Source organism: Bombus flavifrons, chromosome 8 (assembly GCF_040668555.2).
Source record: "Bombus flavifrons isolate JBK064 chromosome 8, iyBomFlav1_principal, whole genome shotgun sequence".
NCBI lineage: Eukaryota > Metazoa > Arthropoda > Insecta > Hymenoptera > Apidae > Bombus > Bombus flavifrons.
In genome coordinates this window covers 7,041,946-7,067,239 of record NC_138449.1, presented here as the reverse complement: position 1 = coordinate 7,067,239, position 25,294 = coordinate 7,041,946, and the positions used below count along the sequence as shown (strand labels likewise).

General features: G+C 34.1%; 2 protein-coding genes across 11 annotated transcripts in view; one reads left to right on the top strand and one right to left on the bottom strand.

Annotated features, from left to right (window-relative positions):
- The window catches only part of Invadolysin (leishmanolysin-like peptidase, invadolysin), a 217,232-nt gene extending 211,850 nt beyond the window's left edge, over nucleotides 1-5,382 (top strand). For both annotated transcript variants that reach the window (XM_069118548.1, XM_069118549.1), the window contains one exon: nucleotides 368-5,382. In XM_069118548.1, coding sequence (XP_068974649.1) covers nucleotides 368-523 — 156 coding nt within the window. In that variant the 3' untranslated portion in view covers nucleotides 524-5,382. The remainder of the gene's footprint in view (nucleotides 1-367) is intronic.
- Nucleotides 5,383-10,474: 5,092 nt separating this feature from the next.
- The window catches only part of LOC138182565 (trace amine-associated receptor 9), a 101,486-nt gene continuing 86,666 nt past the window's right edge, over nucleotides 10,475-25,294 (bottom strand). For all 9 annotated transcript variants that reach the window (XM_069118556.1, XM_069118558.1, XM_069118560.1 and 6 more), the window contains 2 exons: nucleotides 16,722-16,850; nucleotides 10,475-10,980 (listed from right to left, as the gene is read on the bottom strand). In XM_069118556.1, the coding sequence (XP_068974657.1) occupies nucleotides 16,723-16,850 (128 nt within the window). In that variant the 3' untranslated portion in view covers nucleotides 10,475-10,980; nucleotide 16,722. The remainder of the gene's footprint in view (nucleotides 10,981-16,721; nucleotides 16,851-25,294) is intronic.

The window sequence follows — 25,294 nt, the reverse complement described above, 5'->3', positions numbered from 1 at the left end:
TAGAATCACCCCTTTTCTGCTTGTACCACCAGTTACCAACCACCCTGTATATTACGCACCTAAACTCAAAATATATTTTACAAATTAGCGAAAATAATTTTTTTTTAATTTACTTATGCAAGATGTTCTACGAACAAACGAAATTTTACAAAATGATTTGAGGTTCTAAATGGGAGGTTTCCCATTCTAAATGGGGAATGTTTAATAAACATATTCCTGGTCCCAATCATTCCTGGTATAGTAAAATTTACCATCCCAGTTACCGTCCTTAACAATTATACTTAATCCCTTAAGTATAGCAATTCTTTCCTACAACTAAAAGAGATACTAAATATATGTATATACCTCATGTGTCTCTTTTTTACAGGCGGAACTGAAAGAAAAACACGAATACTGTAAGCCAGGAGATGAACATCCACCTGCGACGTATTATCACAGAGACACTTTGCATTGTGCGTCCGCAGGGACACTTACAAATTTCTCAACATTTGTTGTTTCAATTTACTTCTTTGTTTTTAGATGATGTGTCATCTGATCTAGGTAATATTTTTATCAATATTAGAATTAGACCGAGGAATTATAATAACGTACTATCAGAATGTCGTGTAAAAAGCGCTTCTTAATTACGAAATGCGAAGTGTTTGCTTAACGACATAGAAGTATGTTTGGAACCAAGTAATAGTTTCATAATACGAATATCAACCGAGGTGACAATTCTATTTTAATAGTTTATTGTAAAAAGAAATATTTCCTCGATAATTTTTATATTTCTGGACGTATAAAAATATATAGAAGTACGAATTTAGAGGTTCGACACGCGCGTACGGTTAATGTTCACGGTATTTCGTATTTTACATTTATGGCAAATGTATTTATAATTACAGTGATAAATTTTGACAAGGCATTTTTTTAAGTGCCAATAGTAATAAATATATAAAGGCTGATCTATTTTTGATGTGTCTGTTTATTCCAGAAAATATGTTGAATTGCAAGGAAATGAAGGATTTCAAGAGTTAACAAAACCTATAATTTTTAACATGAAAAGCAACAATATAAGGAAGTGAGAGCATAAGATAGATGTGACTCTACAGATAAGATGATCATTCAAGAACATTACTTCAATTTTATATGATATCAACCAACTCTTTTCAACATTTAATCTTATTGTTCTCATTTACTCTTCGTAGAATTTTAGGAATATAAGATTTATATGTTTATTCATTAAGTACAAAAGTATGGAAATGTATAATGTTATTTTTGCTTTCATAAAGTACAATGTTTCTTTTGAGTCACATAATATCAAGGAAAATTAAATACCTCCAACTATGACCTACTGTATTTTAGACAGTGTAGTTGCATATATTAGGCTCCGAATTTATTAGAGTTTTGGTATAGTTAATTACTTTTGACTTCTAAAAATGTTCATATAATTAAATGTATTTTATCACGTTGTTCTTTTTCTTTATTAAATAACTGATAATAGAAATCCTTTAAGATCTTAAAGTCTACAAAATTGCTCTCGATTTAACATACATTCTGAGATAAAATCACATAGAGATAAAAGTGGATCATCCTATACATATATAATTACTTACGATAATTATGCCGCCCATTTTGTTATCGTCTTTTTCTACGAACATCACGGTTTTTCACATTGAATGTACTGTGTAGTATCTAGGAATTTTGCTTCTTTTATGAATTGTTAATAACAGTCATTCAATGTCAGTTAGTACTAAATAGAGACGAATGATTACATTTGAAAGTATCAAAATATCTGTATAAGTGCCAATATATTACCTGTTTTCATTTATATAACAGTTTTAGTTATGTTATTATTTAGTAATATGTGTAAAATATCTTGGTAACCCTTATTCATCTTTTATGTACTCGCAAGAATTATATTTTATTGTTAATTTAGAAGTACAAGTATAATATAGCGACCATAGTCTTTTTTATGGATGCAGAGTTACATAAATTGAATTTTAACCAATTTTTTATGAGATAAAATGACTGTTGTTGTATGGTAACATTCAATCATTTCTAAAAGCTTGTAATATACATACACAGTTGTATTTCTTAAAATATCTAAGTTTTGATACATTTATATATTTTATGTACTTTGTAGTATTAATTAATGCTACAATATAAAATTCATCACGGAATATTTTTTACTCTCTTATTTAACCATTTTTTGTGTAAAAACCATGCAATTGTAGTACATTTTACATCAGAAAGTGAATAAGGGTTAAACGATAAACTCCTTGCTATAATTTCTTATTGTTACCTCGGAAATAATTTCAGTTACAAATTATAAAAACGTTTAACTGTAATTACAAAGCTTAGACATGTTATTACAAAGTGTTATTACAAAGCAAAGATACGTTGTTTAACATCGAACTTCTAATATAAATTTCAAATTTGATAATTAGTATTATACATACATATCTGTATATTTGTTGTTTATTTTCTATTCCTGCATTTGAATTCGTTTTATAGCATTTGAAATACCTAAAGAATTGGGCGATACTGAAAAACGAATTTAATTTTTATACAATTAAAGAGAGATGATACGAGTTTTGTTTTTATAGTTAGATTATAATAAATATCATATCCTTAAGTATAGGAAAGGTATTGGGAGAATTCAGCAAGAAATAGGAACATCTCGCGGTAGGTTGTTCTGAAAGTGCTGTGCGTTTATAAAAATATCAATAAACGTAAATGACATTTCTAAGAAATAAGCGCTAGAGAGTAAGCTGTAAATATTTTACGACTACGTATTTAATAAATAAGAAAACAGAAGAATTTTTATGAACATGACAGAATATATATTCACGAGAAAACAATTATGCGAATTGTTTCTTTATATTATATCTATGCATGAAACATGAACATTTTGTACACGTTACAAAGAAATTTTAACATTCCACTGCAAAAGATTTCAAGTTCAGAACAATTAATAACATGTAAATTATTAAATAATTAATTACAAAAGACTTAGAAAGTTAATATACTTGTAGATATAAAAAAATATTGCTTCATCACGTTAAAAGCTCTCACAGTTTACAGAAGAGATTATGCAAAGTGTACTTATCTATCAAATTATTTTTCTCGGAGCTGCAGTTGTGGCAGTATTAATGTGGTGAAACTTAGTGATTGTTTTCCTATACATTCCAAAGCAAGTAACGATAATTTCAGAAATTAATGTAATAAAATTGATGTATTTAACAATTTGTAACATAATTGTGAAATTATTTAGCTTATTACTTTTTGCCGAATTTTTAAGATCATCATATTAATTCTTTCATATCGATGTTTAATTTGAAAAAAACGTATTCTGTATATTTATTCTGTAGAATAAATTCATTTTCAAATTGAAAAAGAACTTTTACTATTTCTTTTTCTCCAGCAAAATTCTTTGAATAAAAATTTAACTCAGGTATGATCATTTAGTTAACTTCCGTAAATAAATATTGTTAATAATGAATCGATTGTAACTAGTTAATTGAGAAAATGTACGAAAATGTTCATCGTTTTTAATGAAAGGCAAGAAAGGATAGAGCTCTTTCTGTTATTAAAAATTGCATCCTTAAAGCTATCAAATAAAATATCGCTATGAAAGAATTAAATTAAACGATATTGTGTGTTAAGAAAATAGTACCGTTGTTCGGTGTATAATAACGACACCTAACGACTGAATAACAAATTTACGCTTTTCTAACATAATGAATGTTAAGTGCGGAATATTATACAAATAATGCAGAACGAGACTAAATGCATTTTAATAACATTACAAGGCCCAATTAATAATTATTATGAAAGAATGTGAAAGCATATACTGCGTATGAGAGCGTTCACAGGACCTATAAGATATATGTACCATAAAATTTATTAAAAGTTAGAAATACCACTGTAAAATCTTTATCTGATTATCTAATATAAAAGTAGATTGTTGTATGCGACAAAAGAAAAGTACAGGGGAAGAACGTGATATATGTATAAGTTACATTTTTTTAGTTTCTTGTCTTTTTAGTACAATAGCAATCTTAAAATAATAAAACCATTTCATTTGTACGTGTAAAATAAAGTAACAGTTTGAGTTACGAAGGACATTTTTAAATTTGATTCTTGAATTAAATTTGTATTTTGTTTATCCTGCTGAAAGGACATATCGATTGTTGTAATATTGGAAATGTCATTAATTTTGTACAAAGTATTATTGGATGATATCAATTCTATCAATTATTTTATTATTTTGGGGAGGAAATCTGCAAAAATAGACTTATCACATTTATCCTCTGCGATCAACCGCTTTAATTGTAAATGCGCCACTCTATTTTCAGATTACGAAAACGTTCTTACCTTCTGTGTGAAATACGTGTCTGTTTAGAAGACAGGAAACAGAAAAGAAAAATATTTCGCACAAAACGAAATTTTACGGTCAAGTAAGAAGCTACGATAGAAATTATGATAACGTAGAAGATAATGAGAAAGGGTAAACGAATTATGTCATAAAGGATTCTAAGCAGCAGTAGAAATCAAAGCACGTAACATTGTATGTACGATGAGACGCGTAGAAAATGTACCTTTATGATAGAAGCAAAAGACAATATTATTCAGAAAATTGATTTATATTTTAGTTTGTCCTGTGTCTCTTTTTTAAAGTGTCTTCCTTTTCAAATTTACATGTTATAAAATTTATGTATTATTTTACATGTTGCATCGAATGTACTATAATATAATTTCATTGATTTAAGCCTATCATTATGTAAGTGTGCCATGATTATAAGGAAATAACGTGTATGTTTATTGGGATTCAATATTGTTTCCTATATTATTGTTATATAAGGATTCTTACTGTTTGTATATCATCAAATCGAATTGTAATTTAATTACAAAAAAGGGACTTATAAAAAATTCGTTCATAAAAAATTTTAATATGACACGAATATTTTAAAACTAATTAATTAAATCCGATCTCAAATGTGAACCAATATATGAGTTTATTCGTTCAATGCGTTACATGGATTACAAATGTCCCTTCTATTTGTACTTTTCTACTGTGTATTTTATACTATTTTTATCTTGGAATATTATTCCATCATAGAGTATAATATCCTATCGAATCATCACTAAAGAATTATGTAATGTAGTTCTAATAATGATATATTATTATTTGTTTATCGTTTTAGTGAAAACATGGTTAGATCATTAATTCTGAAATTCATCAGTATGTATTTTATTATAAATTCTTCATACTTTTCAATTTCGTTAAATACGAGTCATGAAAAGTTAAACAGTTTTAAAAAGTCAGTCAACCAAATCATAATGGACCTATGCGTGAAAATTTGTACTATTATTTAAATAAAAATCATATCAAGAAAAGCTCGTATTCGAAATAATTACTATCCTTTAAACAACATTAATAACAATGCCAAGTAACTCGATGTTGCATTACTTTATATTTCTTGAACGTTATGTAAAAGCCAAAAAAGTCATAACTATTTGCTTAACAATCTGGATATTAATTAAGGAAAAAGGTGTCAAATAATACAATCAAATATTTACTGTTTTCTTAATTGTATCATGCAAATACTTATTAGAATTCATAAACTCCTTATACATAATTTTCTTATTATTCTATATATATATATATATATATATATATATATATGTATATATTTTATAATATTATAAATGTATGTACAACTCGACTCATCGACATAACATACTAATTGATTGTTTATTGACAAATACATATTTCTCATGAATATATATATACAGTGAATATAAAAAGTATTTATACATCATCGATTTTTGTTATAAGTTATGCGTCCAATGCAAATATTAGTACATAAGAGTGAAGCTTGGTAGTTAAACAAATATTTGTTCATCTGTGATCTTACGAATAAACTAATTGCAGTCAATCACCAAAAAAATACTTAATATTTTGTCCCCAATATTAAATATTCACATACAATGTATCTATTAATAATAGGATAATAATTGTCGAAATCCAGAATTTTGTTATATCCACATATAACAAAATATGAAATACCCATTTAGACTTTATGAAACTTTATGAACAGAAACAGAGTATCTACTATTCATTCATTCATTTATATACATCAATTTAATGTATCGATTTTATAAATGTTTTAAGTCTTTCTACTACTTATATATCGTGGAATTTCGTATATTTTAAACAATTAAACAATATACTTCCATATTTACACTTAATGAGATATTTAATTATATGAGATAAAATAAAGAATTATCATCTATGTTTAAAAGTACCAATATTCGCTTCAAGTTACGACATTGCAATAAAAAGTAGATGTTGAAATACTTTCTATATATATTGTATAATTCATACAATCTGTAATCGTACTGAAAACAGTCTCCTTCAACCCATACGTTGAAACTTGTTGAAAATCACACATAATTTAATATAATGTTGGAAAAAATATTCCTTTACTCTTCAGTACATGAGTATGTTTCGTGAGTATCTAATGAAATATTATAATTACGGGACGTTAATATTTATCACACAATACGAAATAAGTGTTAATAGGCGTTTGAACAATATCTCTATGTAATATTCAAGCGAAAATAATTTAGTAGCTAATATTTGTCGGTCGACCATTTTATCCTTCGTCAAAATTAATTTAGTTCCATTGAATTTATTAATTCTAATCAATGTTATTCCGGCAATATATATAATAATATATATAATATATATAATATATTATTATAATAGTCGATAATGTATCTGCTATATACTTGCACTATTATCCATAAGTTTAATTACATACACGTTTAGAAAATTTTTAATAAAATTATCAAATGGGTAGACATTATTGCTATGAAAGATTTCAGGATAAGGCAATGTTATTTAAGTACTAAATAAAAACAAAATGGATTTATGAAATTTTATAAAACACGAAATAAAATACTATCAATAAATAGAGAACGATGAATACAGTTAATGATAATTTATTCATCTTTATACATATTCCAAGAATTATATTATATATCAACAATCTATTTTACTGTTTCTTGTCATTTTTCATTTATTTTTGTGTGAAATATTATTTTTTTCACTTCTCGCATGATTCAACGTCATAAAACTCGTGAACAATAGTGCAGTGTATATCATATAATACTGACAATGAAAGTATTTATCGCCTTGCAATCATTTTTTCTTTGTTATTATATAACTGTTAGAAATTTTCTTATTATTACTATAAGAAAAATCATAGCATATATAATTATATTTGTACAAGTTACGCACATGTATTCATACATGTTAGTCAACAATCGCATGCGTTCACTTGACAATCTCATCAATTTATATTGAGGAAGTCATAGCTGTTATATTCCAATTGCATAACAATTTACAGATAAAACGCTACTTTAACGTAATGCCAATATTTTTGATATAATAATAATAATAATAATATGTTATTATAAATATGTATATGAATGAATAAATAATTAATATTTAGATGATAATAAATAGTACTATAATAAATAAAATAAGAGAGTACAAAATGCAATAATTTAATGAAAGCTAAAATAATAAATCTGCTTTTAAATTGAAAATACTACAATATGTTTTATTAAAATAAATTAAGAGTATCACAAATTATGAGTAAAACAAATTATGTTTTCGTCGAATTTAAAAAGTTCTAAAACCAAAATAAAAATCTAAGAAATGTAATTAAATTTCTTCCTCGGTATAGATCGGTTACAATGTAATATGTCTCTGTTACCAATACACAAAAAATTCCTTTGGTTAAGGCAATCATTTTAGTAAATTGATGACTAAAAAATCATTATTCCCGCTATTAGAAATGTTTTATCTAACTGGCATTTTAGCGTTTCTCTAGTCGTTCCTACACTAAGTTCTGAGTACTTAAAATTGATACGCGTTCGCTTATTTGATACAAAAATGATTTGTGCCCTATTTGATAAGGAGCTATTTGTGCTCGAGGCAACGTCAAATGTTTCATTTCATCGGTATACAGGAGCTTTCACGTTGTTGGCAAGCCAACAGGCAGTGTTTCGCTCTTATCATCTCTCAACATTAACAACACCAATTCAACCTTACATACGTTGATGTATCGTAGCATATTGGAAGATTAATGTACATCGTACGGTTATTTTTCTTGCAATATTTTGTTCAGTAAAATATTCCCAATTAAATGCGGTAGCTGTTACGTTCTCCATTTGTATTGTACGTAGAATCAAGCAGTTATCGGTAATTGTTTAACGAATAAAGAGAGAGTAATGTTGCATCCACGCGGTACATAATAAAATTTATGAACAAATGCGTTGTATGGTACATATTGAAATGAAGAAATAAATAATGAGATATAATATCGATCTAAAGTCTCGTGTAGACTAGCCAAGTTACTCGAATTCAATTTATTTATAACTTAGTAATTTCAGACACGTTACTACAAATTTGTTATCTTATTAATATGACTTAAAACATCCCTTCAAGTTTTGAGAACAAGTTCCTTGAGTACTTTAAGTTGCAAGTTGCTCTCTTTGAAGGGAGTACCAATTGCAATTTCAGTAATTTGAGCAAACAACCGAAACAAAGTAACTTCAAATTATAACTTGACTTTCATAAATTCAAACAAACTCAAATAACTGGATCAATCTGGTTAGTGTGAACGAAACTTATATAAAAGTGTTACATTATAAGCACTAAACACGTGTTACGTTTAGTATAAAAATACTAACACTCACAAACAGCTTAGAAACTTAATGAAAAAGTTGACCATCGTACGATGTATTAAATTTTGCATTATCATAACGCATTCGGAATACATTGCTAAATAGCGTACATGTATACATGTACATATATTGACATTTATGTATATATAATCTACAAATATTATGTTGCAAATGAATTTAAAGTTGAAAAAAGGTTATTAAAAATGTATATAATTAGTGTAATATTGTACAACATGGTACGATTTCTACTTTACTACGTGTACAACTTGTGTTACAACAACAAGTATTTATAGTTACTTTTATAAATACCTACAGGAAATATTATAGTAAATTTCCAAGTTAATCTGGAGTTCAAGTGAATATCTTTAGTAAGTTTACCTATTAATTGTTCAATATAATATTCAGATAAAAATAAACTCTTGTACTAGAAATTAGAAATAATGCAAAATGTACAAGATGTCCGGTCAATAAGATTTCCCCATTTGTTTCATATAAATTTATACGATAATTAAAACTAAAAACAGAACTACATTACATCGATCTTCTTTATTTAGTTATAGCGTATCTGTCAACCAAACACTAAACTGTGTCTATGTGCAATTTTGCAATTTTATGATAGTTTCTTCTCATCACTCTTCATTTGCTTATAAAATACTTATACAGTATACAGCGTTGCGTTGCTGGATATAATATTGACGTACACAGAGATACTATTATGTTTCTATCCAACATCATACGGTTATGTTTATGATCTAGGAATTTTGTTTTGTGAAGAGACGTTTATTAATAACAATTTCTCAAGCTTATATTACAGTCCCTGAATCGTCTATTTTGTAAATGATATAACAATTGTAAAGTATTCATATCTGCCATTTTCTTTATTTAATTCTTATCACTTTTTTGTCTTTTATGTAGTCAAATTTTGTTCACACGAATGGCTACTTCTATGCGTTGAAAACACACTCTATTCACAAATGGTCAGAAGATTACAATTTATTGCCGCACGATGCATAGTAATAGTAACAACAGTAACGACAACAATAACTATAATGATTTTAATAACCACGACAATATGTGGAGAAAATATATCTGTATTATTGTACCAGATTTAAAATATATAATATAATGTGTAGTACAATAGAATACTGTTAGTACTCCAGGAAAAGTTAAATTTTAATATTTCTAAAGAAATGTTACACATGATCCAATATTAAGACATATAACAGTAAACAAACTTAACAAATATGGTAAATATCAATCAAATTAGTATAAGGCTATATATACCTATCTACATAAATATCCCATTTAAGTTGCTCCATATTTGATAAACTTTTCTAAAACAATTGCTTTATTCAATTATCATAACAGTATAGTTTAAAAAAGAAGAGAAACATTATAACAGGTAAATTAAACATAGTAATTATTGCAACTTCTTAAATACTATTTTATACCTATAATTTGTGCGGTTATTATAAATATATGGTATTTCGGCAAAAAATTACAGGCATATATTTCAGCGAAATGCCTTTAAATTGAAACGATACCGTATAACAGACAATCGTTAATGATGCACTAATTATTAATGAACACTAATTGTTAGTGATACCAAGAAATCTTTTGCTTTTACTCTGAAATCATAGAGAAGCATTGAAACTATATAATAATTTTATATAATTCGCTTAAGTTTATTACTATATTTTATATTTTAATACTACAGACATGTACTTACATTTTAATTCAAATTATGAAAAATCGTATTCTTAACTTCCAAGACAGTACGCCTTGCATCTTTCGGTTAAATATCGTTAATCTATAATAAAAAGTCTTAAATCTTTGATTAGTAGGAAATCGTACTGTGTTCGTCGACGAACATCAATTCTGTATCGTTATTTATCGCACGTTATGCCTATCTTCGATAACGTGTTTAGTATTTCAGATAAATACGTCAACTGGATTCGAGGTCTCGAATCAAATCCGGCACGCTTTTGAAGCGCGTATTTTCCAAATAATATCGGCGATTACGTCGGATTTGCGCAGAGTGTTCGTGCCGCAACCTTTCTTCCTGCAACGAATATTCCATTATCGACGAAGACGAGTTATTTCGGAAATATTGGCGATGGGATGACTGTTCAATTCCAGCGTAGTGAATCACGGGGTGCCATTCTGCCGCCACGCTATACTAACTAGCATGCGTTGGAGATCCTATGTCCTCCGTCTGCGTGGCGGCATCCCTAACTGCAAATATAAAATTCTAATTAATCGTAACATTCTACTGAGATACAACGTTCTCATAGAAATAATTTTAGCGTATAGCGAGTAACAGAGTGAACTGTTTCAGAGGCAAATTGATATAATAGAACACTTTTCCACACTGCATATGTTGAGTTTAACCCTGTTGCGTTCCTTCAATCCAGTTTCTCTTATTCAATCCTATTTTTCTTTCGATCGAAAAGTTGACGAGTTTGCAGAAAAACTGTTACCGATACTTTTTAAATATTTATTTGCCATTTATTTTTTAGTATTTCTTGTTTTTTAAGTAAATATTTCATTGAAACATTTACTTAAAACCTACCTTATCCTGAGATTGATTTCCTTCGTGTTTTTAACGAACTTTATTGTTACATATAGTTCTTCGTTCAAAGGACACACCCATACCGAGCTCTCCGTCGTAATCACATAGGAACGAAATTCACTTCTTCTACGATATCAGGAGGGTTAACTCAACTTCCTCTACTTGCGCTCTAGACTCGTTCCACAGTAACATTCAAGTAACAGTTAAAGCTCATCAGTCAGTCTACATCAACTCAAGTTAAAGGACAGTGCAAGGAAAAGCAAGAGTCAAAAGTCAAGCAGAATCTACAAGTCGAAGACAGTCAATCGACAGAAGATACATCATCACCGTCGTCGACACGAAAGGACTCTCAGGTCGTACTCGTTCTTAGTTGTCATTTCACATACGCAATCTTGTATTACATTGAAGTTGTTGGATTAGTCAAATATGTAGTAACCTGTTAATAGCAGTGTTATATTCAATCAACCACCCTTATTATCCCACAAGAAATAAGGGATCCAACGATTCGTGGCGTCGATTAGTCAAATCGTAACGGGAATTTACGACTCCCGTTGACGCGCTTCTTCGAGATCGCGTCTCCCCGTGGACGTACGAAAGTACATGTGGTGAGTACATACTGGTGAATGCGGAATCTAAGAAAGATATCGAACAGATCCTCTTGTAGTTTGAGACCTGTATAGAGCGTATCGTTTAACGAAACGCCGGTGTTGCTCGCCGCCGATACGTCGAATACGACACGGAGTTTGGTTGTTTCGCTCGATGCCTTGATTACGCCGTGGTGTGGTAGATAATACCCGCTATCGTCGGCGTTGTCGGTACTGATTCTTGACATGTGTCCCCTATTCAGGTAATCTTGTAATACCGCTCGATAGTCGCCTTTAAAGCGTTTGTCGCGTTGGAATCGGCGGTTGAGTGATACGAGTCGTTCCATCGCTAGCGCTTTGGAGGATCGAAGCGATGGGAGCTGGTCGTTAAATGGGAGGGCGACGATGTCCTTCGCTGGTGCGTCGAACGTGAGCTCTAAAGTGTTCTTCGCATCGTCGATCTGCTTCTCAGATGTGTTGAATCGGAGGTCTTTCCCAAAACCGCGTGAGGTCTGCTTGCAGAGCCGTTGTGGATGCGTAGAATGTGTTTGTCGCGGTTTGGGAAGTTGGACTTCCCCCGATTACTCAGCCGAATCGTGTTTTTTGTAAACGCAGTCCCAGCTCGTCCGGTTGCGTCAGATTAATTAGTCCGACGCACATCGACGCAAGTGTTGCACCCGAGCTTAATAAGGCATCGATCGGGGCTGGCAAATGAAATCGTGGATCGGCTAGCTTGATATTTCTGGGTATATCAAGTGTCGAGCGATCGATGTGTTGGCTTGGGATCAGGGTCGATATGGCCGGGATGATGAGGAACGTTAATGTGCGTTCGTATTTGCCGTCAGTGGAAGTAATCGTTGTCGTTATGTATCGCCTTGATGTCGTCGTTAATGTATCGAGAACTCCAATTGGGACCGAACACTTCTTTTGCTTTCATCCAAGGGAATTTTCCAGCTCTTCCGTAATGAAGTTCATGCTGGATCCGGTGTCGAGCAGGACTCGGCAACGGATCGGTTGCTGTTTGTCGGTCAGCATGTGGACTTGGGCTGTGATCACTAGATCATTACCTCGGAGGCTATTGGTCTGGTGTTTTCGGTCTTCACTGGAGTTCTGGATTGTTGGCGTCACTTCTTATGTGTCCGTCTCGGACTGACGGGTGAACTTGGAAGCGAGTTCGTTCGTGGTGTCCACGATTTGCGCGTTCAAGCGGTTTTCCGACTGCTTGTAGTTGACGTGGATGATGCTGATCTTCTGCTTGACGAGGAGGGACTTCAATTTGAAGTGGAGGAATTCGACTTTGATTGTTGTTGCCCGTGTTCCGCTGGATAGGGTCGGATCGGTAGTGGGAAGATCTTCTTTGCATCTCGGTCCAAGATGCACGGTTCCACGTGAATTGTTGCCGTCCGTAGATGCTGATACAGACGACGATACGGCTTGGTGGCCGTAACCGCCAAGGAAAATTGATGGCGTTGAGGGCACGTTGTCTACCTCGTAGTCTGTATCATCGTCGTCTGTATCAGCATCTATGGACGGCAACAATTCACGCGGAACCGTGCATCTTGGACCGAGATGCAAAGAAGATCTTCCCACTACCGATCCGACCCTATCCAGCGGAACACGGGCAACAACAATCAAAGTCGAATTCCTCCACTTCAAATTGAAGTCCCTCCTCGTCAAGCAGAAGATCAGCATCATCCACGTCAACTACAAGCAGTCGGAAAACCGCTTGAACGCGCAAATCGTGGACACCACGAACGAACTCGCTTCCAAGTTCACCCGTCAGTCCGAGACGGACACATAAGAAGTGACGCCAACAATCCAGAACTCCAGTGAAGACCGAAAACACCAGACCAATAGCCTCCGAGGTAATGATCTAGTGATCACAGCCCAAGTCCACATGCTGACCGACAAACAGCAACCGATCCGTTGCCGAGTCCTGCTCGACACCGGATCCAGCATGAACTTCATTACGGAAGAGCTGGAAAATTCCCTTGGATGAAAGCAAAAGAAGTGTTCGGTCCCAATTGGAGTTCTCGATACATTAACGACGACATCAAGGCGATACATAACGACAACGATTACTTCCACTGACGGCAAATACGAACGCACATTAACGTTCCTCATCATCCCGGCCATATCGACCCTGATCCCAAGCCAACACATCGATCGCTTGACACTTCATATACCCAGAAATATCAAGCTAGCCGATCCACGATTTCATTTGCCAGCCCCGATCGATGCCTTATTAAGCTCGGGTGCAACACTTGCGTCGATGTGCGTCGGATTAATTAATCTGACGCAACCGGACGAGCTGGAACTGCGTTTACAAAAAACACGATTCGGCTGAGTAATCGGGGGAAGTCCAACTTCCCAAACCGCGACAAACACATTCTACGCATCCACAACGGCTCTGCAAGCAGACCTCACGCGGTTTTGGGAAAGACCTCCGATTCAACACATCTGAGAAGCAGATCGACGATGCGAAGAACACTTTAAAGCTCACGTTCGACGCACCAGCGAAGGACATCGTCGCCCTCCCATTTAACGACCAGCTCCCATCGCTTCGATCTTCCAAAGCGCTAGCGATGGAACGACTCGTATCACTCAACCGCCGATTCCAACGCGACAAACGCTTTAAAGGCGACTATCGAGCGGTATTACAAGATTACCTGAATAGGGGACACATGTCAAGAATCAGTACCGACAACGCCGACGATAGCGGGTATTATCTACCACACCACGGCGTAATCAAGGCATCGAGCGAAACAACCAAACTCCGTGTCGTATCCGTCGGATCGGCGGCGAGCAACATCGGAGTTTCGTTAAACGATACACTCTATACAGGTCTCAAACTACAAGAGGATCTGTTCGATATCTTTCTTAGATTCCGCATTCACCAGTATGTACTCACCACATGTACTTTCGTACGTCCACGGGGAGACGCGATCTCGAAGAAGCGCGTCAACGGGAGTCGTAAATTCCCGTTACGATTTGACTAATCGACGCCACGAATCGTTGGATCCCTTATTTCTTGTGGGATAATAAGGGTGGTTGATTGAATATAACACTGCTATTAACAGGTTACTACATATTTGACTAATCCAACAACTTCAATGTAATACAAGATTGCGTATGTGAAATGACAACTAAGAACGAGTACGACCTGAGAGTCCTTTCGTGTCGACGACGGTGATGATGTATCTTCTGTCGATTGACTGTCTTCGACTTGTAGATTCTGCTTGACTTCTGACTCTTGCTGTTCCTTGCACTGTCCATTGACTCGAGTTGATGTAGACTGACTGATGAGCTTTAACTGTTACTTGAATGTTACTGTGGAACGAGTCTAGAGCGCAAGTAGAAGAAGTTGAGTTGACCCTCCTAATGTCGCAGAAGAAGTGAATTTCGTTCTTATGTGATTACGGAGGAAAGCTCGGTATGGGTGTGTGCATTGAACGAAAAACGCGGATTCGTTGCTCACACTTTTCGTTAGAAAAGTGAGGGTAATACAATAACCGACAATACTTGCAGGATTAAAGGTACCTGCAAGCTAATGAGATTTGGTTTATGGTGGGGCCTTAGGTGTATTGAGGGTCTGTCTAATGGTGCTTGGGCCTTGATGGTCAGACAATGAAGAACGTCGCACAGACCATCTCACGCGATGTAATATACATGTCGGAGACGAAAAGGACACCGGAACCCTCGCCGGAACCTCGGAAAAAGCTATGAACATGTAACGAAAGTAATTAAATAAAGTACTGTTACTCGATCTAGTCGTATTTGGTTTGCGATAGTAAAGCCTAGACCCAAGGCGACCATCCGTCGCCGGACGTAGCCGCGGCCAACGGGACGGGCGTGCGATTTAGAAAAAAGGGCATGGAGCGATAGTATGACCCTCATTAAAAGGATACCCATAGAGGTACCCGGCAGTAAAACACGCTAACGGTTCCTTCGGACAAGGAATATTAGATATTGAGGCACGTACACAGCACAAGTCCAGTTAGCCTAGGACCGGCTATAAAACCTGGGTTTTTTTGGTAATTAAGATGCTTCTAACGGACAAGTAGTCTTTGTCTCAAGTTGACCAATAGACAGCGACGTCAACTTCCCTCACTTCGAGAACGAGGGCTATCCTGGACGGGTCCGATGATTTCGTGTCCTGGGAGACACCCGCATCAGAGTTGCCCTCGGTGGCATGATGGAGACGAGATTCATTCATTCTGGAGAGCTCGCCTACGAAGGTAGTCGCGCCTTCTGATCCGAGTAAGTGCATCCCGTTGGTCGCGGATTCGTTAGGGACATAGGGATACCAATTCGATTATCGCGAGTGTAGTCACCGTCTTTGGTTGTCGCGTCTGGAGTGCTTGCTCACGGAATACGAGTTCAAGTACGCGGGATAAGGTCATGATGGCCGACTCCGAAGGAGGCTCACCAAACGCCCCCGGCCCTAGCATGGGTCTTTCTCCGACATACATAAATATAGAATTTCCACAACTTGAGGATCGAAGTTTAACGGAACCCTTAAACTATAACCAGTTGGTACCACCATTTGCACGAACACATTAACGTCAATTCGATATTCTACTTTTGAGTAGTAAGTAAGCTCGTTAACAGACTCTCGAAATCGTCTGGAGACTCAAAGTTAAATGAAACTTTGTATTCTGAATTAGTCTGACTTCATACTACGTCATTTGATAACTTCATCGTCTTGCTATCTCCTATGTTTTATTATTGTATTACAACAAGTTTATTGTCCTTGTTGTAGATTGTAGTCGTGTGCACTATATGAGAGGATGCGTGTAAATTAAATACCATGTGCATACCTCACGTAGGCGTAGGGTCATTATGTAAGACATGTCCGGTCTCCCAAGGAAGTGGTGGCGGTGTATTGGCTAATGACGAAGAGGAACACCGAGCCATCGAAAATCGGTCTATTGAGCAACGCTCTAAACCTGCAAACCAACGTATCGAAATAACATGTAATAAATTATAATAATATAATAAAATATAATAATTATATTACACAACTTATATATCTTTTGACTAATAGAACAATGTAATTCTGCTTTCTAAATTAAGAGAAATTTTACGTTCTTCCGCAATCGATCGGTACGTCGGATTGTTGTACATGAATATACGTATAGTATTCTGTTCTGAAGCATTGCAAAAGTTGATTTACGTTATTGTTTTCATTATTATTACAGATTTATATTATGTTAGATTGTTATTTCAGATATGGAACGGTAATAGGCATTTCCACTCGGACAAAGACGTTTCATATTTATATCATCAGTTCCGGCAACGTCAAATATAAGAGCAATATTTCTTCATCTCGTACAGTGATAATAAGATTTCGATATCATCCAATTCAATTGAAATAAAAGTTTTATATCGACGCGGTTTCGCTAACTCTAGTTACAGTGTATGTACGATACCTCAACCACTTCCTGAACAATTTCAATCTGTGATAGATATACAGGGTGTTTAAAAAATGGGCGATACTTATAAGATGTAGAAAAGATTTAATCCTACATTTTCGACTTATTTTCGTAGAATAACCTTTCTGTCGATTACCCCTCCTGTCCAGCTGGAAACTAAGTAAATTCGTGTCATTTTTCCAATTCGATTTTCTCAAAAATCATGTTTTCGAGGCAATTTCGTTTATCTTTCATTTTCATCTGATTTTGAGCCCATATATATCGTCAAAGAGTCTTCCTGCCCATATTCGTGCCACGAGTTACGGACCAACCTGTATATTCTCCAACTGTCTCAAATAGGACATCTTAATTAATTCATCAACCCGCAATGAAAATTAGCAAAACGCTCCGGAGCGCATTAAATTACCGCGAGAACATTGGGAAACACGTGAGACCATTCAAACGTAAAAAATGTGACGAGCGATACCGAGTTCAACGAACAAGTGGAATTTACGGCCTCGTAAAATTCGAATTGAATTGCATCCGTCGCACGATACATTATCCGTACTTAAAAAGGATAAAATTTTTCAACCGTCTGTACACACGAATGTGTACGATAACCGAAATAAAATAAAAGCAAGATGAAAGTGCGATATCTGGGACCAGTGGTGCGTGCACGAGTCAGGCGTATTTCACCAGACTCGTAGAGCAAACGTTTCAGCGGTGAGTTGATAGTTCGGTTTGATTAAATGATCTTTCGAACTTGCGCTGCGAAATACACAAATCCCTGGTTTTTTCAACGAGAATCGTACACGAAGATTTACTTTGTTCATATATGAGAAATAAAAGTGGACAATGATATTAAGAGGAATTCGTACGACGAACAGATCTTGCAAGAGTAGCATAATAGTTATAATTGAGCAATTGAAATGGTAAATGACATACGATCAGTTACGAAAATCTCCATACGTCCTATAACAAGGTTTTCTGTTAGAATTTAATGTCGGAATTAAGATTAATAATCTGTGGAAGACACAATGTTTGTGTTGAAATAATATTATGTGATATTTATTAAACAATTATTACAGGAAATATAAGTGTGTTGTGGAATATACATAGTTGGCTAGTTATTCTCAGACTGACTGACTTAGTGACCCATGGCCCTTGAAAAGGTTTTGAACCCCACTCTCGATGCAGTAATGAGTGTGACCTGTGTAGATGTCTGTGTGGCGTCACATGTGCCACGGAACCTTCTAGTAGTTTCTCGACGTGCCCAATGTTCCATCCATATCCTTACGCTTCTTCCGCCGAATTCTCGAAAGAGCATGCACGCGCCAGCCGCCGCGGTACATCTCACGAAAGCACGCTAGTGGGGATATCGCTGGGCAACGAAGGGAAGAATCCGTTCGATCAATCACCTCATCTGTATGCGATTAATATCGTTGTATTCCAACACCCTTCCTCAACGATATTAGTCGCTGATCATTGATTCTGTAAATTGCACTTCTGTAACAGAAAATTCAATTTAATTGCACTTAGGGTTTAGTTAGTGAATCAGCTATCATTTGATCCCGTATTCTTCAGGTTGGCCCATGTAAATTGTTTCCTGCTGTTGTCTGCACGATTCTGAATGTAGTATGCCTTACTACTGGCGCAAACACTTCGTCGTAATCCTTTCCAAATTTTGTGAAAAAATTTTTCGACGAGTCTTGCCTTATATCTTACTGTCATGTTCTTCTAGGCTAATTGTCATGTTTAGTACTCCCATGTGACTATCAGGAGGAACTCCTTTATTTAATCTTTTTGATCGCCTTGGCTCTGAACCTTGAATATCTTTACTCGTTACTTTATTTTCCTTGTCTTCGTCTTCGGATTCATCTTTGGGTGGTCCTTTTTCTTCAATAATATTCTTATTGTTATCTCTTCTGTTTTCCTCAGTTTTATTTACTGTACCTTCAGTAACAGTCTGTTCTTGATGTATGCTTTTGATTCTTCCGAATATCCGACAAACCTTAATTTTTCTGCTTTCTCGTCTAATTTTCTTCTACACTCTTGAGGTATATGTGCCTATGCCATAGTACCAAAAGAACGAATATTTTTGACGTCAGGTAGTTTAGAGTACCATAATTCATACGGGGTCTTACCTGTGTGTTTCGTGGGTAGGGTATTTTGCAGGTAGTTGGCTATGTGTATTGCTTCACCCCAATACTTCTTGTCCATGTCGGCGTCAATAAGCATACATTTAGCCATTTCTATCAATGAACGATTCTTCCTTTCAGCGACTCCATTTTGCTGCGGTGAGTATCCTGCTGTATATTGAATCTTTATACCTTCATTATGTAAATAACTCCTCAGGTTGTTGTTGACGTATTCCCTTCCTCGATCCGATCTTGCTACTTCAGGTATCTTATTTAATTGATTTTTCATTGATTGCACAAATTCTTTAATATATTTCGTGGTTTCATGTTTTGTTTCCATCAGATATATTTTTGTGAATCTACTGAAATCATCAATTATGGTTAAAACATACCTGGAGTTGCAGTCTGCATTGGGCCACAAACATCTGTATGTATGAGATCCAGAATACTACTCGTCCTCGTTGTTGATTTTTTAGGGAAAGGTTTTTTCGTCATTTTTCTAATTGCTTTATCGCATCTATGTTTCTATGCCCGAAACGCTTATGCCAGGTATGTTGACAGTTTTCATTGTGTTCCCTTTCCTTAATTGTACACGCACTTTCGATAGTCGGCAGTAGATATAAGTTACTTGAGGCTTTAGCGAACACTTCTACTACTCCATCTTTTATAATACAGCAACCGTCGTTCTCGAAACTTACTTTATAGCCGTCATTCGTTAATTTTTTCACCGAGAGTAAGCTCGAGCTTAGTCCAGGCATGTACAACACATCGTCAACGTGCATGTTTATCACTTTACCGTTACTTGGGAACTTTATAACGCCTGATCCTTTGCCTTTTACTTGAACTGCCTTAACTTCGTCTGCTAGAAGTACAAATCCCTTTTCATCTGGATTGAAGCTAAATTTCTGGCTGCCGTCATGTGGCTCGTAGCCCTGAGTCAATAATCCATACATTTGTACGTTTTCTATCTTTATTACTCATTCCAAGGCAAAGTTCCTGGGAAATTTTCTCAGATGCCTTATGTTCTATACTCACAAAAGCTTGCTATTCTTCGTCAGATGTATATTCCATCACCTTATTTACTTTCTTTGTTTTCCATTTGGCGTATTTACGGCAATCCTTCTTCATGTGCCCGGGTTTCTTACAAAAGAAACATTTCGTATTAATATTACTACCATCACTTACTTTCATTACTGTTTTATTTTGGTCTGTTGCCCATCCTGAACCTCTGCGCCGTTTATATTCGCCGATGAGCTTTCCTTTGATGAATTCCATAGTGAGATCTGATTCCGGTCTACTTTTCAGTCTGCTAATTAGAGGACTGTATGACTCTGGTAGACTACGTAGAATCATTGCTACTGACATCTCCTCATCCAAGGGTTTTCCTAATGCTGTTAGCTGATCGAACATGTTCAACATTTCTGTTAAGTGTTTTTCCAAATTTCCGCCTTCAGCTAAGTTCATTCGACATATATCCTTGAGCAGAAATACTTTATTTGATAATGATGCTCTCTGATGGTAGTTCTTTAGGGCCTCCCATGCTTGCTTCGCCGATTTTGCGCCCCGAATGTGAATAAGCTGACTATCCTCGACAAGTAACCCAATTGTCGCACGAGCCTGATCGTCTTTATCTAGCCAATTTTGATCCATCTCGTCGGGTGCTGGAGTTGGATCTCTAATCACTGTCCAAACTTTATCTTTAATCAATAACAATTCGAGTTTATCTCTCCACGTCACGTAATTACTACCGTTAAGTCTTTGAATCTCGAAACGTGCACTACCCGTCATTGTTAATTTGCTATAGTCCGCACTTATACACTTATACACTTATGCTTTACTTTAAGACTTTATGTTAATTGTTTAATATTTACTTTAGTCACGAACTTATTTCAACACTAGCACATTGGGTCTGGGCCCATAACCTGTTAGAATTTAATCTCGGAATTAAGATTAATAATCTGTGGAAGTCACAATGTTTGTGTTGAAATAATATTATGTGATATTTATTAAACAATTATTACAGGAAATAAAAGTGTGTTGTGGAATGTAGATAGTTGGCTAGTTATTCTCAGACTGACTGACTTAGTGACTCATGGCCCTTGAAAAGGTTTTGAACCCCACTCTCGATGCAGTAATGAGTGTGACCTGTGTAGATGTCTGTGTGGCGTCACATGTGCCACGGAACCTTCTAGTAGTTTCTCGACGTGCCCAATGTTCCATCCATATCCTTACGCTTCTTCCGCCGAATTCTCGAAAGAGCATGCACGCGCCAGCCGCCGCGGTACATCTCACGAACGCACGCTAGTGGGGATATCGCTGGGCAACGAAGGGAAGAATCCGTTCGATCAATCACCTCATCTGTATGCGATTAGTATCGTTGTATTCCAACATTTTCCTTACTAAATTAAAATTTCACTGAATATCGTATAAAGTTAGAATATTGTATGCGAAGAAGTTAAAAGTTACTTCAGCAGCTAAATAAAATCCTCGCGACGTATTAACATAATCTATAGTTTGAGATAACGAGGCTAAGAAATGTGATTTTCGTCTACTTATCTGTCTGGATATTTTTGTAAAATAGCATATTTCGTTATAAAATAATTCTTATGATCCTATTCGATGATTATCACGATCACTAAAATTGAGAATTCGTGGTGTAAGGACACGTCCTCTCTTTGGGGGCACGTTCTGACGTTTCGTCAGCATTGCGGACAGCTTCATCAGGATTAGAATGACATACTGATAACAGTATGTGGGTTGTGGTAATTTGCTATTAAAACGAGGAATTATTTGTTATCGGTGCGTTGCTAACGAGTAGAATTCAATTGGTAAGTTGGACAATTAAAAATAAAAAAGCAGTTTCGAACATCTTCCTATACCATGATGAAACTCAGGCGGCTAACAAGCAACGTCACACAACAAAAAATTTTGAATTTTAGTGGAACCTTGTGTGTATTTAGAACATATTCGAGCGTACAAAGACTAATTATCTCTCCCTGTGAAGAGTCTCTTTATTTAAAAGATCTATTATTATTGTATAATGATTCATGTTTTATTACTGAATTAATGCAACGATATATTCAAAATTATTTCTCTCAGAAAGTATTCATAGAAGATAATAAATAACTTATAAGAACTATGTATGTACTTTCTGTCTAGGAAAGTTTCGGAGATATGTCAGACGAATAAAGTTATAGCCTTATTCTGTACACATTATTTGCTTTTCCGCATGATTTATCGAGAACTGTTCAATACATGTAATATTATCTGAAAATGTGAGTATCGTGTTTTATTGGAAAACTATCAAGGTTATACAAATTTATATTTATGCATCTTACGGTATTTTATAGAACTGCAATAAATTTTGCAGATATCTTCTTTGTAGATGATTATTCGCGTGGAATTAATGCGGATAACATTTATTTGTGTTCATTCCTGTGACATGATTCATACATTAAATGTATTTATATATTCATGTTTATGAAACTACAAGTGGAATAAATTATTATTTTCATAATGTACATCTAAAATGAGATCTAGAAATAATTTTGACGCGATAGCTGTGTATAAATTAATATTTAATATTTACTGTAATAAATTAAATTAAAAATTTGGAATATTTTGTAAATGTTATATCAATAAAATTATATTATCTACGTTTCATTTCATGTTAAATATGATACATTTCATAATATGGTATATGAAAAACAAAATAAGAAAACAATTTTGATTATGTTAACAAACTCAAAACAGCAATATTACATTTAGCGTTAAATAGACGCATATATAATTTATAGTATATTTCATTATTACAATATTTATAATAAACAAAACAGTATTATTTTGCGATGTTCAAAGATATAGGTAATTTTCTCGTTATTTAATTCAACACCATAAATTACGTAGTTTTTAACAAAAGGGAAGAGTCCAAACTTTTAGGTGTTCAAATAAATTATAGATGAAAGAATGTTAGACTGTTACAGACTCTAATCTTTTTTGAAGAATCAAGAGCGCTTTAATGTGATCAATGTTTCGAGCTAATTACAGTAACATGAGCCAGCCTTTTAATAGCATCCATTACTGGAGTTGACTGTGTTCTCTCGTGCACCGTCCATAAACGAAGATTTACAGCGGTCTGATAACAATCAGTTCCATTTAACCACCGAACATGGATGTCTTTTCCATAAAATGCATTATTCAATCCAGACGTTTACGTATTTAAAACTGATTCTGAGTCACAGAGTATCTATATTACTAACTAAACGTTAACAATAAATTAAGCTTTGGGAATATGTATATGCTGCCGCATATGCTGCAATTATTAGAACAGTTAAAATACAGATAATTAATATATCAGTTTAAATACAACAAGAAATAAATTGAAATCTCTTTGAAGAAGAAAAAGTGAACTATATAAAACTTTATCAAGTTTTACTTTTCTAACTTTTAATTCAAATTCCATTAAATTTCATCTTCTTGTAACCTTTAATTTAAACTTTTATGCTTAATATTTACGGCTGTAAAACATGTAGATACGCTGTTAGCAATTATACTTTTCTGAAATATTTAATATAAGATATTTCTTAAATTAATCATTACCATTATTATATCATATTTATTATTGTTTATTAGCGAGGCAAACTTCATTTTAGAAATTTTGTTTGTTTCGCGCCAAATGAATATTTATTTTCATACGTGTAAACATGAATTGTAATAGTGCTCGTATACGTGTATACAGAATTGCTGTGTATGGATCTGAATATCGATACAGTATCAAAACTATCATAATTGAATGTATCGTATTGCGGGTTTGAGTACACGAAGCTCTATTATTTAAATGCAATACGATATCGCAAACAATGAAATTAGTAATTTCGAATTAATTAACTTGGCGATAAATTACGAACTCGAAAATAACAATTACGTTACTTTTGAATATGCGACATATCTTTAGATAAGAACAGATAATTATTTATTAACAATAAACAATATTTATGAACAATATCTATATATGCGCTGCTAATTAATTAAACGTTAGAAATTACATAAACATTAATTCACTTGGAAAATTAAAAATAACTGTGAATTTGTCATAAATATGGTAGAAGTAAGTCCAAATCGCATGAATGTGTATGTAAAGCAATTTTGAATGCGCCAAATGAAGAGGTTAAACGGTACAGACAGATTTATGCCGTATATGTAAAAACGCTCTGTGGTAAAATACAAAACGTCTATAAATTTAAAATGCCATTCAGTGCCATGAACACTTTCGTACGCACGAATTCATCGATTATTGAGCTGAATGAATTTTAAATACAATGTCAATGGTATTGTTTTATGCGAAAATATAACGGTTTTGTCGCTGCGTTTGAAGATCATTGAACGTTATTCAGAAGTTTTTAGAACATAAAGTATTTTCGTTGTTTAAGAAAGTGTTTTATGAACGGACCACTCGAACATTTGATTTGGTCATATTCACAAGCATGTTTTTTCTAGCCACAAACAGATGAAAAATATTATATTTTAAATTTTCAGGATGATTAGATAACATATATATATGGTTTTGCATGGTTCAATCATGTTTTTACTAGCACGTTCAGCTTCCCTGAACATTGCAACTAGCTTCTTTCCAAATCACTAAAAGTCTCAAGCCTGTCCACAAATAGCTGCATTTGAAATTTTATTATTTTTAACATTAATTTATCTTCAGAATTATATTCACGAAACGCCGGAACAGAGCAAAACGTGCTGATAAAAACACGATTGAAAGCCAAAGAACCACAAATACGCCAGGTTCCGAATAAATTGTGCACGGTTATGAAAGTAATTATCATAAATTGT